This window comes from Coregonus lavaretus (genome assembly GCF_964263955.1).
Source record: "Coregonus lavaretus genome assembly, chromosome: 35".
NCBI lineage: Eukaryota > Metazoa > Chordata > Actinopteri > Salmoniformes > Salmonidae > Coregonus > Coregonus lavaretus.
Window position 1 is genome coordinate 9,513,616 of NC_140022.1, and position 19,737 is coordinate 9,533,352.

Genomic DNA, 19,737 nt, shown 5'->3' on the forward strand with positions numbered 1-19,737 from the left:
CGGGGTCTATCCAAGTAATCTCCACCTTTGACCCAAACTTCTCGGACGTGTCGCTAAGCGACCGGGTGGCCAGTGGTGACCTGAGTATGGTGCGGCTGGGGGACAACGCGGTGGTGAAAGACCCAGCCACGTTTCATCTTCAATGCCCTTGCTGATGGAAGGAGGTTTTCACTCAAAATCTCACGATACATGGCCCCATTCATTCTTTCCTTTACACGGATCAGTCGTCCTGGTCCCTTTGCAGAAAAACAGCCCCAAAGCATGATGTTTCCACCCCCATGCTTCACAGTAGGTATGGTGTTCTTTGGATGCATCTCAGCATTCTTTGTCCTCCAAACATGACGAGTTGAGTTTTTACCAAAAATTTCTATTTTGGTTTCATCTGACCATATGACATTCTCCCAATCCTCTTCTGGATCATCCAAATGCACTCTAGCAAACTTCAGACGGGCCTGGATGTGTACTGGCTTAAGCAGGGGGACACGTCTGGCACTGCAGGATTTGAGTCCCTGGCGGCGTAGTGTGTTACTGATGGTAGGCTTTGTTACTTTGGTCCCAGCTCTCTGCAGGTCATTCACTAGGTCCCCCCGTGTGGTTCTGGGATTTTTGCTCACCGTTCTTGTGATCATTTTGACCCCACGGGGTGAGATCTTGCGTGGAGCCCCAGATTGAGGGAGATTATCAGTGGTCTTGTATGTCTTCCATTTCCTAATAATTGCTCCCACAGTTGATTTCTTCAAACCAAGCTGCTTACCTATTGCAGATTCAGTCTTCCCAGCCTGGTGCAGGTCTACAATTTTGTTTCTGGTGTCCTTTGACAGCTCTTTGGTCTTGGCCATAGTGGAGTTAGGAGTGTGACTGTTTGAGGTTGTGGACAGGTGTCTTTTATACTGATAACAAGTTCAAACAGGTGCCATTAATACAGGTAACGAGAGGAGGACAGAGGAGCCTCTTAAAGAAGAAGTTACAGGTCTGTGAGAGCCAGAAATCTTGCTTGTTTGTAGGTGACCAAATACTTATTTTCCACCATAATTTGCAAATAAAGTCATAAAAAATCCTACAATGTGATTTTCATGATTTTTTTTCCTAAATTTGTCTGTCATAGTTGACGTGTACCTATGATGAAAATTACAGGCCTCTCTCATCTTTTTAAGTGGGAGAACTTGCACAATTGGTGGCTGACTAAATACTTTTTTCCCTCACTGTATACACCTGTTCTGAAAGGCCCCAGAGTCTGCAACACCACTAAGCAAGGGCCACCACCAAGCAAGCGGCACCACGAAGACTAAGGAGCTCTCCAAACAGGTCAGGGACAAAGTTGGAGAAGTACAGATCAGGGTTGGGTTATAAAAAAATATCTAAAACTTTGAACATCCCACGGAGCACCATTAAATCCATTATTAAAAAATGAAAAGAATAATGCACCACAACAAACCTGCCAAGAGAGGGCCGCCCACCAAAACCTATGGACCAGGCAAGGAGGGCATTAATCAGAGAGGCAACAAAGAGACCAAAGATAACCCTGAAGGAGCTGCAAAGCTCAACAGCGGAGATTGGAGTATCTGTCCATAGGACCACTTTAAGCCGTACACTCCACAGAGCTGGGCTTTATGGAAGAGTGGCCAGAAAAAAGCCATTGCTTAAAGAAAAAAATAAGCAAACACGTTTGGTGTTTGGCAAAAGGCATGTGGGAGACTCCCCAAACATATGGAAGAAGGTACTCTGGTCAGATGAGACTAAAATTGAGCTTTTTGGCCATCAAGGAAAACGCTATGTCTGGCACAAACCCAACACCTCTCATCACCCCGAGAACACCATCCCCACAGTGAAGCATGGTGGTGGCAGCATCATGCTGTGGGGATGTTTTTCATCGGCAGGGACTGGGAAACTGGTCAGAATTGAAGGAATGATGGATGCGCTAAATACAGGGAAATTCTTGAGGGAAATCTGTTTCAGTCTTCCATAGATTTGAGACTGGGACGGAGGTTCACCTTCCAGCAGGACAATGACCCTAAGCATACTGCTAAAGCAACACTTGAGTGGTTTAAGGGGAAACATTTAAATGTCTTGGAATGGCCTAGTCAAAGCCCAGACCTCAATCCAATTGAGAATCTGTGGTATGACTTAAAGATTGCTGTATACCAGCGGAACCCATCCAACTTGAAGGAGCTGGAGCAGTTTTGCCTTGAAGAATGGGCAAAAATCCCAGTGGCTAGATGTGCCAAGCTTATAAAGACATACCCCAAGAGACTTGCAGCTGTAGTTGCTGCAAAAGGTGGCTCTACAAAGTATTGACTTTGGAGGGGTGAATAGTTATGCACGCTCAAGTTTTCTGTTTTTTTGTCTTATTTCTTGTTTGTTTCACCCCAAAAAATATTTTGCATCTTTTTTTTTTCATCTTCAAAGTGGTAGGCATGTTGTGTAAATCAAATGATACAAACCCCCCAAAAAATCAATTTTAATTCCAGGTTGTAAGGTAACAATATAGGAAAAATGCCAAGGGGGTAGAATACTTTCGCAAGCCACTGTATATTCTGTATGTAATGTGCTGGTATGTTTATATAATTCTCAACTTTGAATAATGTGAATTATAATCAAAAGTTGATCCATTTAAAAACATAGAAAAACTTGTTGAAAATTGTTGCTGAAAATAGGAGATTCTTCAAGTAGTTTGAAAAAAAGGGTTATTAAAGTTATTATAGCAGTCGTGTAAAGTACTTAAGTAAAAATACTTTAGAGTACTACTTCCACCACTGGAAGTACTTTTTCCACCACTGTGTTATAGCGTATCAACATAATGCATTGTGTTGGTACAGTATACACTACATTTTTTATTCCAACATACATTTAGTATTTTTAGGTGCATTTTATGAACAGAATATTTAATTAAGAGGTTACTTGCTCCTTTTCATGGTATGAGGGCTGATACTTTGCTCTATAAAAAATAATACATATTTCAAATGTTAATATGAAAAAATAAACGTTTGCGAAGAATGTTTACTTTTGTCCTGACTTTCAATAATGCCTGAGGCGTAGGCACATATAAAAAAAAGTCTCCGTGATAAGAATGCCAGAATGATAGCAATCGTATATCAGATGGGAGAACTATGCAGGTTTGTGAGTAGAGAGAGAGGGGGGGGACATAATGTCAAACTTCCATGATTGTGCAAGACATTTAGTATAACCAGACATCCAACAGTTGTCTCTACGTTAACAGAGAGAGAACATTTCAGAACAAACACATTGTAAAGAATAAGTGTGTGTGTGTGTGTGTGTGTGAAATATTCCTGAATTTCCATCTACTGTTGCATAACATACTCGTCCATTTCCATCCACAGACCCAGTATCACAACCTGAAGTCACCTGTGAATTGAACTGTAGCATGGCAACACTTCGCTGCAGTGTTAAGGGTCCATCAGTGGAGTACCACTGGTCTTGGCCTGACCACCAGGGGGAGATGTGGAGTCAAGACCAGACTGGACAGCACTACAACATCACATTTCCAGAGTCAGGCAGCTACACCTGTGAGGCCAGGAACCCAGTCAGTGAGAAGACACAGATCTACAACAGAAACGACTGCCTGGCCACAGGTAAATTCATAAAGCGAATCAGGATAATCAGATCAGTTCAGGCAAATGAGAAATAAGTGCACTCAGGCTATCCAGAAGGCTAAAGCTACTTACTTTAAGGAGCAGTTCTCTCTGTGGGTCTAACCCCAAGAAGTTCTGGAAAACGGTTAAAGACCTGGAGAATAAACCCTCCTCCTCACAGCTGCCAATGTCCCTTAATTTTGATGATGTGGTTGTTAGTGACAAAGAGCACGTGGCTGAGCTCCTTAATCACCACTTCATTAAGTCAGGATTCCTATTTGACTTAGCCATGCCTCCTTGCCCGTCCAACATTTCCTAATCTCCCAGTCCTTCTAATGTGACTAGCCCCGATGCTCCTCCCTCTTTTTCCCCTGCACACTATAAAGTTTCTCCCTGCAGGCGGTTACGGAGTCCGAGGTGCTAAAGGAGCTCCTTAAACTTGACACCAAAAAAAACATCTGGGTCAGATGGTTTAGACCCATTCTTCTTTAAGGTTGCAGCCCCTATCATAGCCAAGCCTGTCTCTGACCTTTTTAACCTGTCTCTCCTAGGACATACACTCTGAGGTGGAGTCAGGGTCAGAGGACCAAGAGGAGGAATCCAGCAGAGCCACACACAACAGCCAGACTGACGGTCAGAGGTCTCCACCAACCCCTCAGAGAAGGGATGAAGATGGAGCGTCCAGAGAGAGAGGAGGTGATAGAACCTAACTTCTCCCAAACAAACACCTCCATCCTGAATTCCTAGACGTCAAGACCCAACTTCTCCTAAAACAACGCCACACACCCACACCGCTAGTGCGCGTCAACGAGCGTCTGCGGAGCCAGGCGCTAAAATAGAACTTGGTTCTATTTGTGAAGCTTGACGCGCTGCAAGTCCCGCCTTTCCCATCTCCTCATTGTTTTTTAGGAGCATATACCCACGTGAGTGATTGAAAGATGAACTGAGGTCCACACACCAGTCCAGTTGGTGGTGGTAATGCACCTTAAAGTTGATTGCCAACCACCATATAAAGTCCAAAGAAGAAGAAGAAGAAGCCTGAAGGAGGAGAGATTACTAGAAACAAACTCGGTTTACCTTTTTATCTGTGGATTAATTGTAGAGGACCTTGTGCATTTCAGGTAAGATAACAACCCAATGTTTATATCCCATGAAAAATGTGCTAGCAACAGCAAGCTAGCTAGCTAAATTGCCATAAATGTTTAATGCTTTTCGACCTGTCCCCAAATGAATACAGTTGGTTCAGAGTTCGTTTTGATATTTGAAGCTGCGTGTCCTGATGGCCTGGTGTAAGTGGAGCAAAATGAAGATGCGCGCGAGCGGTGTGGTCAGTATGTAATACACATATGGCTATCAGATGGGTGTAGAACAAGGAAGTATTTTGAAAACAATGGAAACCCAAAGGAGCAGTGGTCAGGTAGACCGAGAGGGAGGAACACCTGGCCTATCCAGTGGCGATTTTAGCATGTAAATCTTGGTGGGGCAAACATTTTTTAGATGCATGCCAGCAAAACCTCTACACAACACAACACTAAACAATACATTCATTGCACTATAACGTTGACAGTGCCCACAAACTGTTAGAGTTTACATAAAGCTGTCCCAACAGCAGAGTCCCAACAGCAGTCCTAACACTTTACCACTGCTACACCTGGCTATCAGCAGAGCCTTATCTGGCAGCAAAACAGTTCATTCAGCCTCATTTACTGCCTTTAAAAAAAAACATAGCTGAAATGGTTGACTTGCTTAAACAAATGTGGTTTCTAATGACAATTGAGATGTACAAACTATGGCATAAGGGGACGAAGAGCTGATAAGAGGCAATCCGTAATTTCGATTAAGACAATGAGCGAGCTAGGACGGACGTAGTCAATATAACTATTTGTTCAGCACTTTTGAAATGTACAGCGACAGAATTCAGAACAACACAGAAGGCCGTTCTTACAGCGTTCTCCCTGTACACCAAGTCAGAACCATAGGATAAATAAAGGGGCATATAAGCAGACAATGAAATCTGTTACAATATTAGATGATTACATTTCTCTAAAACAGGCTATAGGCTACATGTGCACTACCAAGTCAGAATAGTAGATGAAATTATGAGAGGAAAAGTGACCAAATTATTAGAGTGAGGCACATGGGCTACTAACAGCTTACTACACAATATACACTTAATATTACTATATTAGGTACAGACAGTATACATATCTCCCTGGCATATTACATAATTTCTGCAGCAGCATACAATACATTTTTGGACTCGCCTTGTTGTGCTTTGCTCACTTGAACAGGAAGGTGGCAAGGCGGTCCTCAAACTTTGTCATCAAAGTCTGGCATTCTCTGGATTTATGGTGCTTTCAAGACAACTGGGAACTTGTAAAAAAAAAACAAGGTTGAATCAGTGATCTTCAGGTCGGAGCTCTAGAAAGAGGCCCGAGTTGCCGACTTGCAATTCCGAGTTGGATGACCGTTCAAAACGTGTTTTCCCAGTCGGAGCTTGTTTTTTTCCAAGTTTCCAGTTGTCTTGAACTCACTGAAGTCAGATTTCCCAGTTCTGAGTTTCCAGTTGTTTTGAGATCGGCATAAATCATGCTGGATTGACAGCATGGCCAATGTTGAATGTTTATCCTTTTAAACTTGGAAAAGAGACCCTTAAACCCAGACTTGGGACCACACACCCACTCCACTGAATTACAGGCTAGTGATTGCTTTGCAATGCTTGCAGTTAGCCACTGATTCCTTCCAAACCAATCATTGTTGAATTTGCGATTTCCAACTTCTTGTGTAATGTTTATGTCCAATGGCCGATGAGCACCGATACGTTTTATTTATAATTAATTTTATTTCTCTTCATATGACAAGGATTGTAAAGGATTGGCCTGTAGATTGTCGACTTGATTCATGATGATGACTGCTAGCTTGCTAGCTAAGATTTTGAAAGTATGATGTTAACATGATCAGTCCAATGAAAGCTACTGTAGATATAACGTGATTTGACGTCATTTTTCTGTGGCCACTGACCTAAAGCCTTCTTGGATGGGCACTTCTAATGTAAAAGTATGGCAGCACCCAAGGGGCTTGAATTTTCTAGCTCTACCCTTAGATTTTGCGCTGACGTAGTGTCCCCATGAGTGACAGAACACTGAGCCAATTACGGCGCAACTAGAGAACATTACCAACCCCTACGCTCCGTATTTTCTGCTGAATGCCCCACCACAGAAAGTGCTGAGCTGGGCTGAAACACCTGCATTTTGGAGCGGCCTTACTCAAGAGAGCAAAAAAGAGACCATGTTTGTATGCGGCTATCAACTCAATGATTTTGTATTATTTAATTTTTTTACATTGTTTGAAAACTTATATGTGACACGTATTAATGCCAAAAATAAACATTTATTTTTAATATTTTAGCTAAACAGGTGGGGCCCAAAACAGGCTCTGCCCCACCTGCCCTGAGTGACGGGTCGCCACTGGGCCTATCAGGTCTGAGGAGACCCACTAGCTCAGTGTCAGACAGTACAGATACTCCTGATAGAAGCAGTCCAGGATTGTCAGCTGGTCTCAGAGCCACAGCATGTAGGTACACTATCTACTCCAGTAAATTACAGTTCAGGTGCACCCTCTGGACCAGTAGACACTAGCTCAGATACAGCATGTACAGCCATAGAGAGTAGCTCAGATACTCTGTCTACTTCATAGAGAAGTATAGGTAAATCCTCTTGACCAGTAGACACCGGCTCAGATACAGCATGTACAGCCATAGAGAGTGGCTCAGATACTCTGTCTACTTCATAGAGAAGTACAGGTACAGCCTCTGTACCAGGAGAAACCAGTTGAAAAGCACTTGTTGAATATATAGTTTGTTTGATAAATATTTAGATTCTGTATAGGGGAGGTTTGTTTCTCTTCAGTAAACTCATATCTCCTTTTCTATCTCTTTCTGGTTATTATGTATCATATTGTTATCCTGTATATGATGTGCTGTCATGTTTAGCCTAGGCTACTATAATTTTTAACTTTGATAAATGTGAATTATAATGAAATGTTGATCCATGCAACAAGATGGCAAAAATGTATTATGTTTTGAGGAAAATATTTCATTGTGTGAATGTTTTAGTGTGCATGCCTCATAGGCCTATAGGTGAATGGCTAGGCTGGTGAATTAAAATCACTCTTACACTCAGTGGACAGGAGGACAAGTAAATGAGCTATAGTTATTAATTTACCTTTGAATATTACAGTATTGACAACTTTTGTTACATTGTAGCACAGTGATCCTATCAATTCTAAATTATATATGTAATTCTGTACATTGTAGCCAATTATACACACAGCCAAAGACCAGATAAGGGCACGACTACAGCAAGGAATATTCCAGAAGTGGTTCGATTAGAAAATAAAGTTAATATAGCATAAAACATAATGCAACGTGTTGGGATACAGTGTGCTTGTACTGCAGCTATTAAACATTATTTACAAGTGAAATGGAACGTTATTTTATTTTGAACCGAGAGGTCATGACTCATGCAGACGGAGGAACTAAAATCCACATGTTACTTTCACTTTCACAGCCTCGACAGGCTAGGCTATGAACCACATAGTGTTTTACCATATCTCATTTGAACTTAGTTTATTTAGATAAATAAAAGTAACAAACTAGCAAATATGGCCAAACTAAGGTTCATCATGTCGTGTTTCTGGATTTGTCTGGCGCGAACGGTGGTCTCCGAAGGTAAGTTGAACCGACTGACAGGGCCGAACGTAGCGTTTGGCATACCTACTATTTCTTAGGCTACTTGTTTCCTATTGGGGCCTAATTGTATATCATAGCCAGCAACATCACATACTTTTTGATTATCATGAACAATAGGTATATGTAAGAATGTATTTTATGAACACTGTGCGCTGCAACTTCAAGTTAGAAGCGCAGCCGCGGAGTGGGATTCATATCACTGAAAAAAAACACGGCAATCTGAAATCATAAACGACATGGAGGAATGGACAATAGCCTAAACACACTCTTCCTATTGATTTTCAACATATTACGTCTGAGTGATTTTAAACGACGTCTATGTGGGTTTCGTTGAAAAATAAGGACCGCACCCTTCCTGTTCCGTTTAGCTAAACACAGAGCAAACTTCAAGAAGTTATTGGATATTGAGTCCTGGCCTAACCAAGGCTCAAACCTACAGAAGGGTCTGCATGATCATGGCAGGGCCGGTGTTAGGGGCGGGCCTTAGGGGGGCTGGCCCGCTCTACCGTACCTCCTTGCCCATCCAAATAAAATATAAAAATATTGATAATTATTTGACCGAGACCGAAAGACCCATCAATCTCAGATAAAGAATCCGAGTGAGCGAAACAGTGCCCCTCTGTCTCAGTATGTGTAAACAATGTATCTGATTCTGTCTGGACCAAAAGAGTGTGGCATGTCATACTATTTCTGTCCAGACAGCATCAGATACATGGGCAACATATAGGATGCTGGCTTCCCCTAAAGTATTTACTAGGGATCCCCCTTACTAGGGATGCCCCCTACTCTTCCTTACATTACACATAAAACAGAAGATAAAACAGTTCATCATACAACATTATTACACCACTACATATCTACAATACAAAATGTATAATACCACCATACAACAATATTACAAGGTACGTGTGTGTAGAGTGTGTGTGCTAGTGTTTGTGTGTGTATGCGTGTATCTGTTTCAGTGTGTGTGCCTCTTCACGGTCCCCGCTCCATAAGGTGTATGTTTTAATCTGATTCTACTGCTTGCATCAGTTACCTGATGTGGAATATAGTTCCATGTAGCTATGGCTCTATGTAGTACTGTGCGCCTCCCATAGTCTGTTCTTGACTTGGTGATTGTGAAGGGACCTCTGGTACCATATTCAGCTTGTCAACTGTTACGTTCTCCCCTCGGGTGTAGTTCGTCTGAGGAGACGTACAGTGGGGAAAAAAAGTATTTAGTCAGCCACCAATTGTGCAAGTTCTCCTACTTAAAAAGATGAGAGAGGCCTGTAATTTTCATCATAGGTACACGTCAACTATGACAGACAAATTGAGAAAAAAAATCCAGAAAATCACATTGTAGGATTTTTAATGAATTTATTTGCAAATTATGGTGGAAAATAAGTATTTGGTCACCTACAAACAAACAAGATTTCAGGCTCTCACAGACCTGTAACTTCTTCTTTAAGAGGCTCCCCTGTCCTCCACTCGTTACCTGTATTAATGGCACCTGTTTGAACTTGTTATCCTCAAACAGTCACACTCCAAACTCCACTATGGCCAAGACCAAAGAGCTGTCAAAGGACACCAGAAACAAAATTGTAGACCTGCACCAGGCTGGGAAGACTGAATCTGCAATAGGTAAGCAGCTTGGTTTGAAGAAATCAACTGTGGGAGCAATTATTAGGAAATGGAAGACATACAAGACCACTGATAATCTCCCTCGATCTGGGGCTCCACGCAAGATCTCACCCCGTGGGGTCAAAATGATCACAAGAACGGTGAGCAAAAATCCCAGAACCACACGGGGGGACCTAGTGAATGACCTGCAGAGAGCTGGGACCAAAGTAACAAAGCCTACCATCAGTAACACACTACGCCGCCAGGGACTCAAATCCTGCAGTGCCAGACGTGTCCCCCTGCTTAAGCCAGTACATGTCCAGGCCCGTCTGAAGTTTGCTAGAGTGCATTTGGATGATCCAGAAGAGGATTGGGAGAATGTCATATGGTCAGATGAAACCAAAATATAACTTTTTGGTAAAAACTCAACTCGTCGTGTTTGGAGGACAAAGAATGCTGAGTTGCATCCAAAGAACACCATACCTACTGTGAAGCATGTGGGTGGAAACATCATGCTTTGGGGCTGTTTTTCTGCAAAGGGACCAGGACGACTGATTCGTGTAAAGGAAAGAATGGGGGCATGTATCGTGAGATTGAGTGAAAACCTCCTTCCATCAGCAAGGGCATTGAAGATGAAACGTGGCTGGGTCTTTCAGCATGACAATAATCCCAAACACACCACCCGGGCAACGAAGGAGTGGCTTCGTAAGAAGCATTTCAAGGTCCTGGAGTGGCCTAGCCAGTCTCCAGATCTCAACCCCATAGAAAATCTTTGGAGGGAGTTGAAAGTCCGTGTTGCCCAGCGACAGCCCCAAAACATCACTGCTCTAGAGGAGATCTGCATGGAGGAATGGGCCAAAATACCAGCAACAGTGTGTGAAAACCTTGTGAAGACTTACAGAAAACGTTTGACCTGTGTCATTGCCAACAAAGGGTATAACAAAGTATTGAGAAACTTCTGTTATTGACCAAATACTTATTTTCCACCATAATTTGCAAATAAATTCATTAAAAATCCTACAATGTGATTTTCTGGATTTTTTCCCCCTCATTTTGTCTGTCATAGTTGACTTGTACCTATGATGAAAATTACAGGCCTCTCTCATCTTTTTAAGTGGGAGAACTTGCACAATTGGTGGCTGACTAAATACTTTTTTCCCCCACTGTAAATGCCCGTGCCTGCGCACTGTCAAATTGCGTCAATTCAAAATCTGGTATAGGAACAAAAAGAGGTCAATACACGTCTTTTAAGATATACTAGTATTTTAATTAATGCAAACACTTGAATGGTAAATGTGATGTTCGTATATACGGGCCCACTGAAAAACCACGCAGGGCAGACAGAGAACTAACTTTTTCAACCCAAGGTTCTTCTTTAATACTCTGACAGAGATAGTTCCTGCTCCAGGCTGGGCCTGTCAGAGTAGAGGCTGGGTGTGGTTTAAACTTACCCAACCTATCGTTGGCGCACAGGCTGGTCCCATCCTCTTGACGCATCCCTGTTGCCAGGTGTTAGTTGTTTCTGTTGCAGTACACATGTCCTTGAGCGGTTTAACAAAGAGGCAGTGTGTGTGAGTCACAAGTCTCTCAGCCTACCCCCTAACGGTTCCTCACATTAATCACAGCTTGTTATGTTAAACAATCTATATCAGTACAGCACAAACCTATTATGTTTAATCATTAATGTATTCTTTCTAAGCTAGGCATCACATCTAGTTGTAAGAGAATAGATCCCCACAGCACACAAGGTAAACTAGATGGATGGGGAAGAAATGTGGGGTGTAACTAACTAAAATAACCAGACACAACAACCAGAACTCAATGTTAGCCCTCTGGGGTTGTTTAGTAAAGTTTTAAACAAAAGAATATACAACACCTATAAAGAAACTGTAATAAAACAAAGACCAATCAAACAAACCAGGGAAGGTAAGATAATGGAATATTTGGGAACGGGGTCCAAGTAATGAAAATAAATAAAAGGTCCCTCCTCTACACACCTAATCCTTCCTAACACACTCTAAGCCTTAACCAGCTTTCCTACCTGTTACCATAAATACAGGGGTGACACCCGCCCGGCTAACCTAGTGTGTAAAACAATGGGTTATATATGTGTGAATGTACACCCATGGGCAGAACTACCCTTCCCTTCTCCAGGACCCAGGTAGGGTGGAATACAGCAGGAGGACAGGCTGAAACACAAACAAAGATATATCAAAACAACCAATAACCAACTCCTCACACAAACAGCCAAACAAAAAGTGCCCCCTCTATCTCTCTTGAGGTCACACGTTCTACAGTTTATACTCTAGTCAATCAGTCACTCAACCACAGCTGCCAGCACTCTGAACCGAAGCCATGCCCACCATCGTCAGCCGCAACTCAGCACACCTGTAATAACGAGAACACACACACAGAACAACCACTCTAAACCACACACACACACTACAAAAGAAAATTGGGAGAAAGAAAAACATGTCACACGTAACATCAACAGCTCTTACAAAAACAAGTAGTGATGAAGTCAATCTCTGCTCCACTTTGAGCCATTGACATATATACAGTGGGGAGAACAAGTATTTGATACACTGCCAATTTTGCAGGTTTTCCTACTTACAAAGCATGTAGAGGTCTGTAATTTTTATCATAGGTACACTTCATCTGTGAGAGACTGAAAAATCCAGAAAATCACATTGTATTTTTTTAAAGTAATTAATTTGCATTTTATTGCATGACATAAGTATTTGATACATCAGAAAAGCAGAACTTAATATTTGGTACAGAAACCTTTGTTTGCAATTACAGAGATCATACGTTTCCTGTAGGTCTTGACCAGGTTTGCACACACTGCAGCAGGGATTTTGGCCCACTCCTCCATACAGACCTTCTCCAGATCCTTCAGGTTTCGGGGCTGTCGCTGGGCAATACGGACTTTCAGCTCCCTCCAAAGATTTTCTATTGGGTTCAGGTCTGGAGACTGGCTAGGCCACTCCAGGACCTTGAGATGCTTCTTACGGAGCCACTCCTTAGTTGCCCTGGCTGTGTGTTTTGGGTCGTTGTCATGCTGGAAGACCCAGCCACGACCCACCTTCAATGCTCTTAATGAGGGAAGGAGGTTGTTGGCCAAGATCTCGCGATACATGGCCCCATCCATCCTCCCCTCAATACGGTGCAGTCGTCCTGTCCCCTTTGCAGAAAAGCATCCCCAAATAATGATGTTTCCACCTCCATGCTTCACGGTTGGGATGGTGTTCTTGGGGTTGTACTCATCCTTCTTCTTCCTCCAAACACGGCGAGTGGAGTTTAGACCAAAAAGCTCTATTTTTGTCTCATCAGACCACATGACCTTCTCCCATTCCTCCTCTGGATCATCCAGATGGTCATTGGCAAACTTCAGACGGGCCTGGACATGCGCTAGCTTGACCAGGGGGACCTTGCGTGCGCTGCTGGACTTTAATCCATGACGGCGTAGTGTGTTACTAATGGTTTTCTTTGAGACTGTGGTCCCAGCTCTCTTCAGGTCATTGACCAGGTCCTTCCGTGTAGTTCTGGGCTGATCCCTCACCTTCCTCATGATCATTGATGCCCTACGAGGTGAGATCTTGCATGGAGCCCCAGACCGAGGGTGATTGACCGTCATCTTGAACTTCTTCCATTTTCTACTAATTGCGCCAACAGTTGTTGCCTTCTCACCAAGCTGCTTGCCTATTGTCCTGTAGCCCATCCCAGCCTTGTGCAGGTCTACAATTTTATCCCTGATGTCCTTACACAGCTCTCTGGTCTTGGCCATTGTGGAGAGGTTGGAGTCTGTTTGATTGAGTGTGTGGACAGGTGTCTTTTATACAGGTAACAAGTTCAAACAGGTGCAGTTAATACAGGTAATGAGTGGAGAACAGGAGGGCTTCTTAAAGAAAAACTAACAGGTCTGTGAGAGCCGGAATTCTTACTGGTTGGTATGTGATCAAATACTTATGTCATGCAATAAAATGAAAATTAATTACTTAAAAATCATACAATGTGATTTTCTGGATTTTTGTTTTAGATTCCGTCTCTCACAGTTGAAGTGTACCTATGATAAAAATTACAGACCTCTACATGCTTTGTAAGTAGGAAAACCTGCAAAATTGGCAGTGTATCAAATACTTGTTCTCCCCACTGTAGGTAGAGTTATTAAATTGACTATGCATAAATAATAAACAGAGAGTAGCAGCAGCGTAAAAGAAGGGTGGGGGGGCAATGCAAATAGTCTGGGTAACCATTTGATTAGATGTTCAGGAGTCTTATGGCTTGGGAGTAGAAGCTGTTTAGAAGCCTCTTGGACCTAGACTTGGCGCTCCGGTACCGCTTGCCGTGCGGTAGCAGAGAGAACAGTCTATGACTAGGGTGGCTGGAGTCCTTGACAATTTTTAGGGCCTTCCTCTGACACCGCCTGGTATAGAGATCCTGGATGGCAGGAAGCTTGGCCCCAGTGATGTACTGGGCCGTACGCACTACCCTCTGTAGTGCCTTGCGGTCGGAGGCCGAGCAGTTGCCATACCAGGCAGTGATGCAACCAGTCAGGATGCTCTATATGGTCCTTTTGCGGATTTGAGGACCCATGCCAAATCTTTTCAATCTCCTTAGGGGGAATAGGTTTTGTCGTGCCCTCTTCACGACTGTCTTGGTGTGCTTGGACCATGTTAGTTTGTTGGTGATATGGACACCAAGGAACTTGAAGCTCTCAACCTGCTCCACTACAGCCCCGTCCATTAGAATGGGGGCGTGCTCGGTCCTCTTTTTCCTGTAGTCCACAATCATCTCCTTTGTCTTGATCACGTTGAGGGAGAGGTTGTTGTCATGGCACCACACGGCCAGGTCTCTGACCTCCTCCCTATAGGCTGTCTCGTCGTTGTCGGTGATCAGGCCTACCACTGTTGTGTCATCGGCAAACTTAATGATGGTGTTGGAGTTGTGCCTGGCCATGCAGTCATGAGTGAACAGGGAGTACAGTAAGGAACTGAGCACGCACCCCTGAGGGGCCCCTGTGTTGAGGATCAACGTGGCGGTTGTGTTATTACCTACCCTTACCACCTGGCGCGGCCCGTCAGGAAGTCCAGGATCCCATTGCAGAGGGAGGTGTTTAGTCCCAGGGTCCTTAGCTTAGTGATGAGCTTTGAGGGCACTATGGTGTTGAACGCTGAGCTGTAGTCAATGAATAGCATTCTCACATAGGTGTTCCTTTTGTCCAGGTGTGAAAGGGCAGTGTGGAGCGCAATAGAGATTGCATCATCTGTGGATCTGTTGGGGCGGTATGCAAATTGGAGTGGGTCTAGGGTTTCTGGGATAATGGTGTTGATGTGAGCCAGGACCAGCCTTTTAAAGCACTTCATGGCTACAGACGTGAGTGCTACAGGTCATTTAGGCAGGTTACCTTAGTGTTCTTGGGCACATGGACTATGGTGGTCTGCTTGAAACATGTTGGTATTACAGACTCAGACAGGGAGAGGTTGAAAATGTCTGTGAAGACACTTGCCAGTTGGTCAGCGTCCTGGTAATCCGTCTGGCCCTGCGGCCTTGTGAATGTTGACCTGTTTAAAGGCCTTACTCACATTGGCTACGGAGAGCGTGATCACACAGTCATCCGGAACAGCTGATGCTCTCATGCATGTTTCAGTGTTACTTGCCTCGAAGCAAGCATAGAAGTAATATAGCTCGTCTGGTAGGCTTGTGTCACTGGGCAGCTCGCGGCTGTGCTTCCTTTTCTAGTCTGCAATAGTTTTCAAGCCCTGCCACATCCGACGAGCGTCGGAGCTGGTGTAGTACGATTTGATCTTAGTCCTGTATTGACGCTTTGCCTGTTTGATGGTTCGTTGGAGGGCATGGCGGGATTTCTTATAAGCTTCCGGGTTAGCGTCCCGCTCCTTGAAAGCGGCAGCTCTACCCTTTAGCTCAGTGCGGATGTTGCCTGTAATCCATGGTTTCTTGTTGGGGTATGTACGTACAGTCACTGTGGGAACGACGTAATCGATGCACTTATTGATAAAGCCAGTGACTGATGTGGTGTACTCCTCAATGCCATCGGAAGAATCCCGGAACATATTCCAGTCTGTGCTAGCAAAACTGTCCTGTAGCTTAGCATCTGCTTCATCTGACAATTTTTTTATTGACCGAGTCACTGGTGCTTCCTGCTTTAGTGTTTGCTTGTAAGCAGGAATCAGGAGGATAGAATTATGGTCAGATTTTGCAAATGGAGGGCGAGGGAGAGCTTTGTACTCGTCTCTGTGTGTGGAGTAAAGGTGGTCTAGAGTTTTTTTTCCCTCTGGTTGCACATTTAACATGCTGGTAGAAATTAGGTAAAACGGATTTAAGTTTCCCTGCATTAAAGTCCCCGGCCACTAGGAGTGCCGCCTCTGGTTGAGCGTTTTCCTGTTTGCTTATGGCCGTATACAGTTAATTGAGTACGGTCTTAGTGCAAGCATCGGTTTGTGGTGCTAAATAGACAGCTACAAAGAATATAGATGAAACTCTCTTGGTAGAAAGTGTGGTTACAGCTTATCATGAGATACTCTACCTCAGGCGAGCAAAACCTTGAGACTTCCTTAGATATCGTGCACCAGCTGTTTTTTGCAAATATACATAGACCGCCACTCCTTGTCTTACCAGAGGCTGCTGTTCTATCCTGCCGATACAGTGTATAACCCGCCAGCTGTATGTTATTCATGTCATCGTTCAGCCACGACTCGGTGAAACGTAAGTTTGTAATGTCCCGTTGGTAGGATATTCGTGCCTGTAGTTCGTCCATTTTATGAATGAGTAAGTGTGTCCAAACTTTTGACTGGTACTGTATGTCACCAGTAGACCTAGTAAATGTACCGTTAATCCCTCGTCATTTGGTTACATACATTTCTGTTAATGCATATATTAATTACAGTAATTTACCGTTCTCATTCTCGGAGTGGAAACATCATTTGCAGAATTCACAACCTGCTACGCTTGTGAGAAACAAGTTTTGGTTTATTTCATAACCATTATGAGTTTTGTCAATCTTTTCCTTGTCTTTTGTTTGCAGTACTTTGTGAGCAATGAGCATGTGTCTGGTTTCTCTGTCTTGATATTGTTGAGGGAGCATGCGTGCCTGAGCATGCATAGAAGTATGCCTACCTGGCCTGCTGCATGCAAATGTAGGAAAGTGCCCATTTGGCAATGTCTGATTTCTGATTATCTCATCACGTTCACCACTAATAAGCTGAGTTTCTCAGTCATTTTTTCTTCACCTTACACATTGTAAACAAAGTCTGTTTTTTAACATCCATTGCAAATGATAGTTCCTCAGTATTTGAAAAATCTTTCCAACACTCGATAATCACCAAGCCTCGGTGTGAAAAAGCAAAATGTCATATATATCAAAAATCATCTGATGATTTGAACATCTGTCCCGTGCTCACTGGTGTGGGAAACTCTCAGGCCCAGAATAGGCTAGTTGATACTATGTTGCAAGTTTGCTAGGGACAGCCAGTTGATGATTTGATACAATGTTGTGCTTCACTAGCAATAGCTCAAGTCAAGACAGATAGAAAGGGAGGCAGACAGGCGGAGTAGAGAGATTCATGTTTTAATTGTCGGTTTAGGCCTATCTATCTTACTTAGTTGATTATGGAAGTTATATGCCTACTGCTGCATTGGCCTATAGGCTATCTCTGAGTTCTATGCACTAATTTCCTTAGCTGCCACTGGACCACAGTGTATCAATGTGTCCATATGGCAGAGGCTGGTGCTCTCGCTTTAAGCCAGGTGTACACTACACGATTTTGTCCACGATTAAGCTGTCCCAGACCCAGTTTTTGAGATTGGAGACTAAATCCTTTGCCTACTGGGGGCGCGTGGCCATCACTGACGCTAGTTTAATGTGAGTAGGTCAAAGACGCAATCTGAAGGCTACCGATCTCGTCTTTGAGCAGTACCAGACATCCCGATATTTTCAAACATGTTTGATTTTATCGCCACAAAATCTACAGTCGTGGTCAAAAGTATTGAGAATGACACAAGTATTGGTCTCCACAAAGTTTGCTGCTTCAGTGTTCTTAGATCTTTATGTCAGTAGTTACTATGGTACACTGAAGTATAATTACAATTATTCCATAAGTGTCAAAGGCTTTAATTGACAATGACATTCAGTTTATGCAAAGAGTCAATATTTGCATTGTTGACCCTTCTTTTTCAAGACCTCTGCAATCTGCCCTGGCATGCTGTCAATTAACTTCTGGGCCACGTCTTGACTAATGGCAGCCCATTCTTGCATAATCAATGCTTGGAGTTTGTCAGACGTTGTGGGTTTTTGTTTGTCCACCCGCCTCTTGAGGATCGACCACAAGTTCTCAATGGGATTAAGGTCTGGGGAGTTTCCTGGCCATGGACCCAAAATGTCGATGTTTTGTTCCCCGAGCCACTTAGTTATCACTTTTGCCTTATGGCAAGGTGCTCCATCATGCTGGAAAAGGCATTGGTCGTCACCAAACTGTTCTTGGATGGTTGGGAGAAGTTGCTCTCTGAGGATGTGTTGGTACCATTCTTTATTCATGGCTGTGTTCTTAGGCAAAATGGTGAGTGAGCCCACTCCCTTGGCTGAGAAGCAACCAACATGAATGGTCTCAGGATGCTTTACTGTTGGCATGACACAGGACTGATGGTAGCACTCACCTTGTCTTCTCCAGACAAGGTGTTTTCCAGATGCCCCAAACAATCGGAAAGGGGATTCATCAGAGAAAATGACTTTACCCCAGTCCTCAGCAGTCCAATCCCTGTACCTTTTGCAGAATATCAGTCTGTCCCTGATGTTTTTCCTGGAGAGAAGTGGTTTCTTTGCTGCCCTTCTTGACACAAGGCCATCCTCCAAAAGTCTTTGCCTCACTGAGTGTGCAGATGCACTCACACCTGCCTGCTGCCATTCCTGAGCAAGCTCTGTATTGGTGGTGCCCCGGTCCCGCAGCTGAATCAACTTTAGGAGACTGTCCTGGCACTTGCTGGACTTTCTTGGGCGCCCTGATGCCTTCTTCACAACAATTGAACCTCTCTCCTTGAAGTTCTTGATGATCCGATGGTTGATTTATGTTCAATCTTACTAGCAGCAATATCCTTGCCTGTGAAGCCCTTTTTGTGCAAAGCAATGATGACGGCACGTGTTTCCTTGCACGTAACCATGGTTAACAGAGGAAGTACAATGATTTCAAGCACCACCCTCCTTTTAAAGCTTCCAGTCTGTTATTCTAACTCAATCAGCATGACAGAGTGATCTCCAGCCTTGTCCTCGTCAACACTCTCACCTGTGTTAACGAGAGAATCACTGACATGATGGCAGCTGGTCCTTTTGTGGCAGGGCTGAAATGCAGTAGAAATGTTTTTTGGGGATTAAGTTAATTTTCATGGCAAAGAGGGACTTTGCAATTAATTGCAATTCATCTGATCACTCTTCATGACATTCTGGAGTATATGCAAATTGCCATCATCAAAACTGAGGCAGACTTTGAGAAAATTAGTATTTGTGTCATTCTCAAAACCTTCGACCACGACTGTAGACAAAGACTTAAATCTGTAGTGTAGTCTAGATATATTTCCACTGCAGTGGTGGTGGTGAGGAGGGAAATACTATCAAAGTGGGCAGGCTACATGGGCCAGATACTCCCAACAAGCAGAATTCTAGACATAAAAAGTAAAGGTTCATAATAATGTCACTTTCAATGCCAATAGGGTTAGGTCTACATATTTATACCCTAACCATAATGTGTTACCCTGGATACATTGATACTCTGATACATGTATGAA

At 43.4% G+C, this 19,737-nt stretch overlaps 1 protein-coding gene across 1 annotated transcript in view; it reads left to right on the forward strand.

The window, feature by feature from the left end:
- Nucleotides 1-8,153: 8,153 nt before the first annotated feature.
- LOC311109876 (uncharacterized protein) overlaps nucleotides 8,154-19,737 on the forward strand; it is a 310,257-nt gene continuing 298,673 nt past the window's right edge. Inside the window, exon 1 of the mRNA XM_084152890.1 lies at nucleotides 8,154-8,319. Within this exon, the coding sequence (XP_084009016.1) occupies nucleotides 8,253-8,319 (67 nt within the window). The 5' untranslated portion in view covers nucleotides 8,154-8,252. The remainder of the gene's footprint in view (nucleotides 8,320-19,737) is intronic.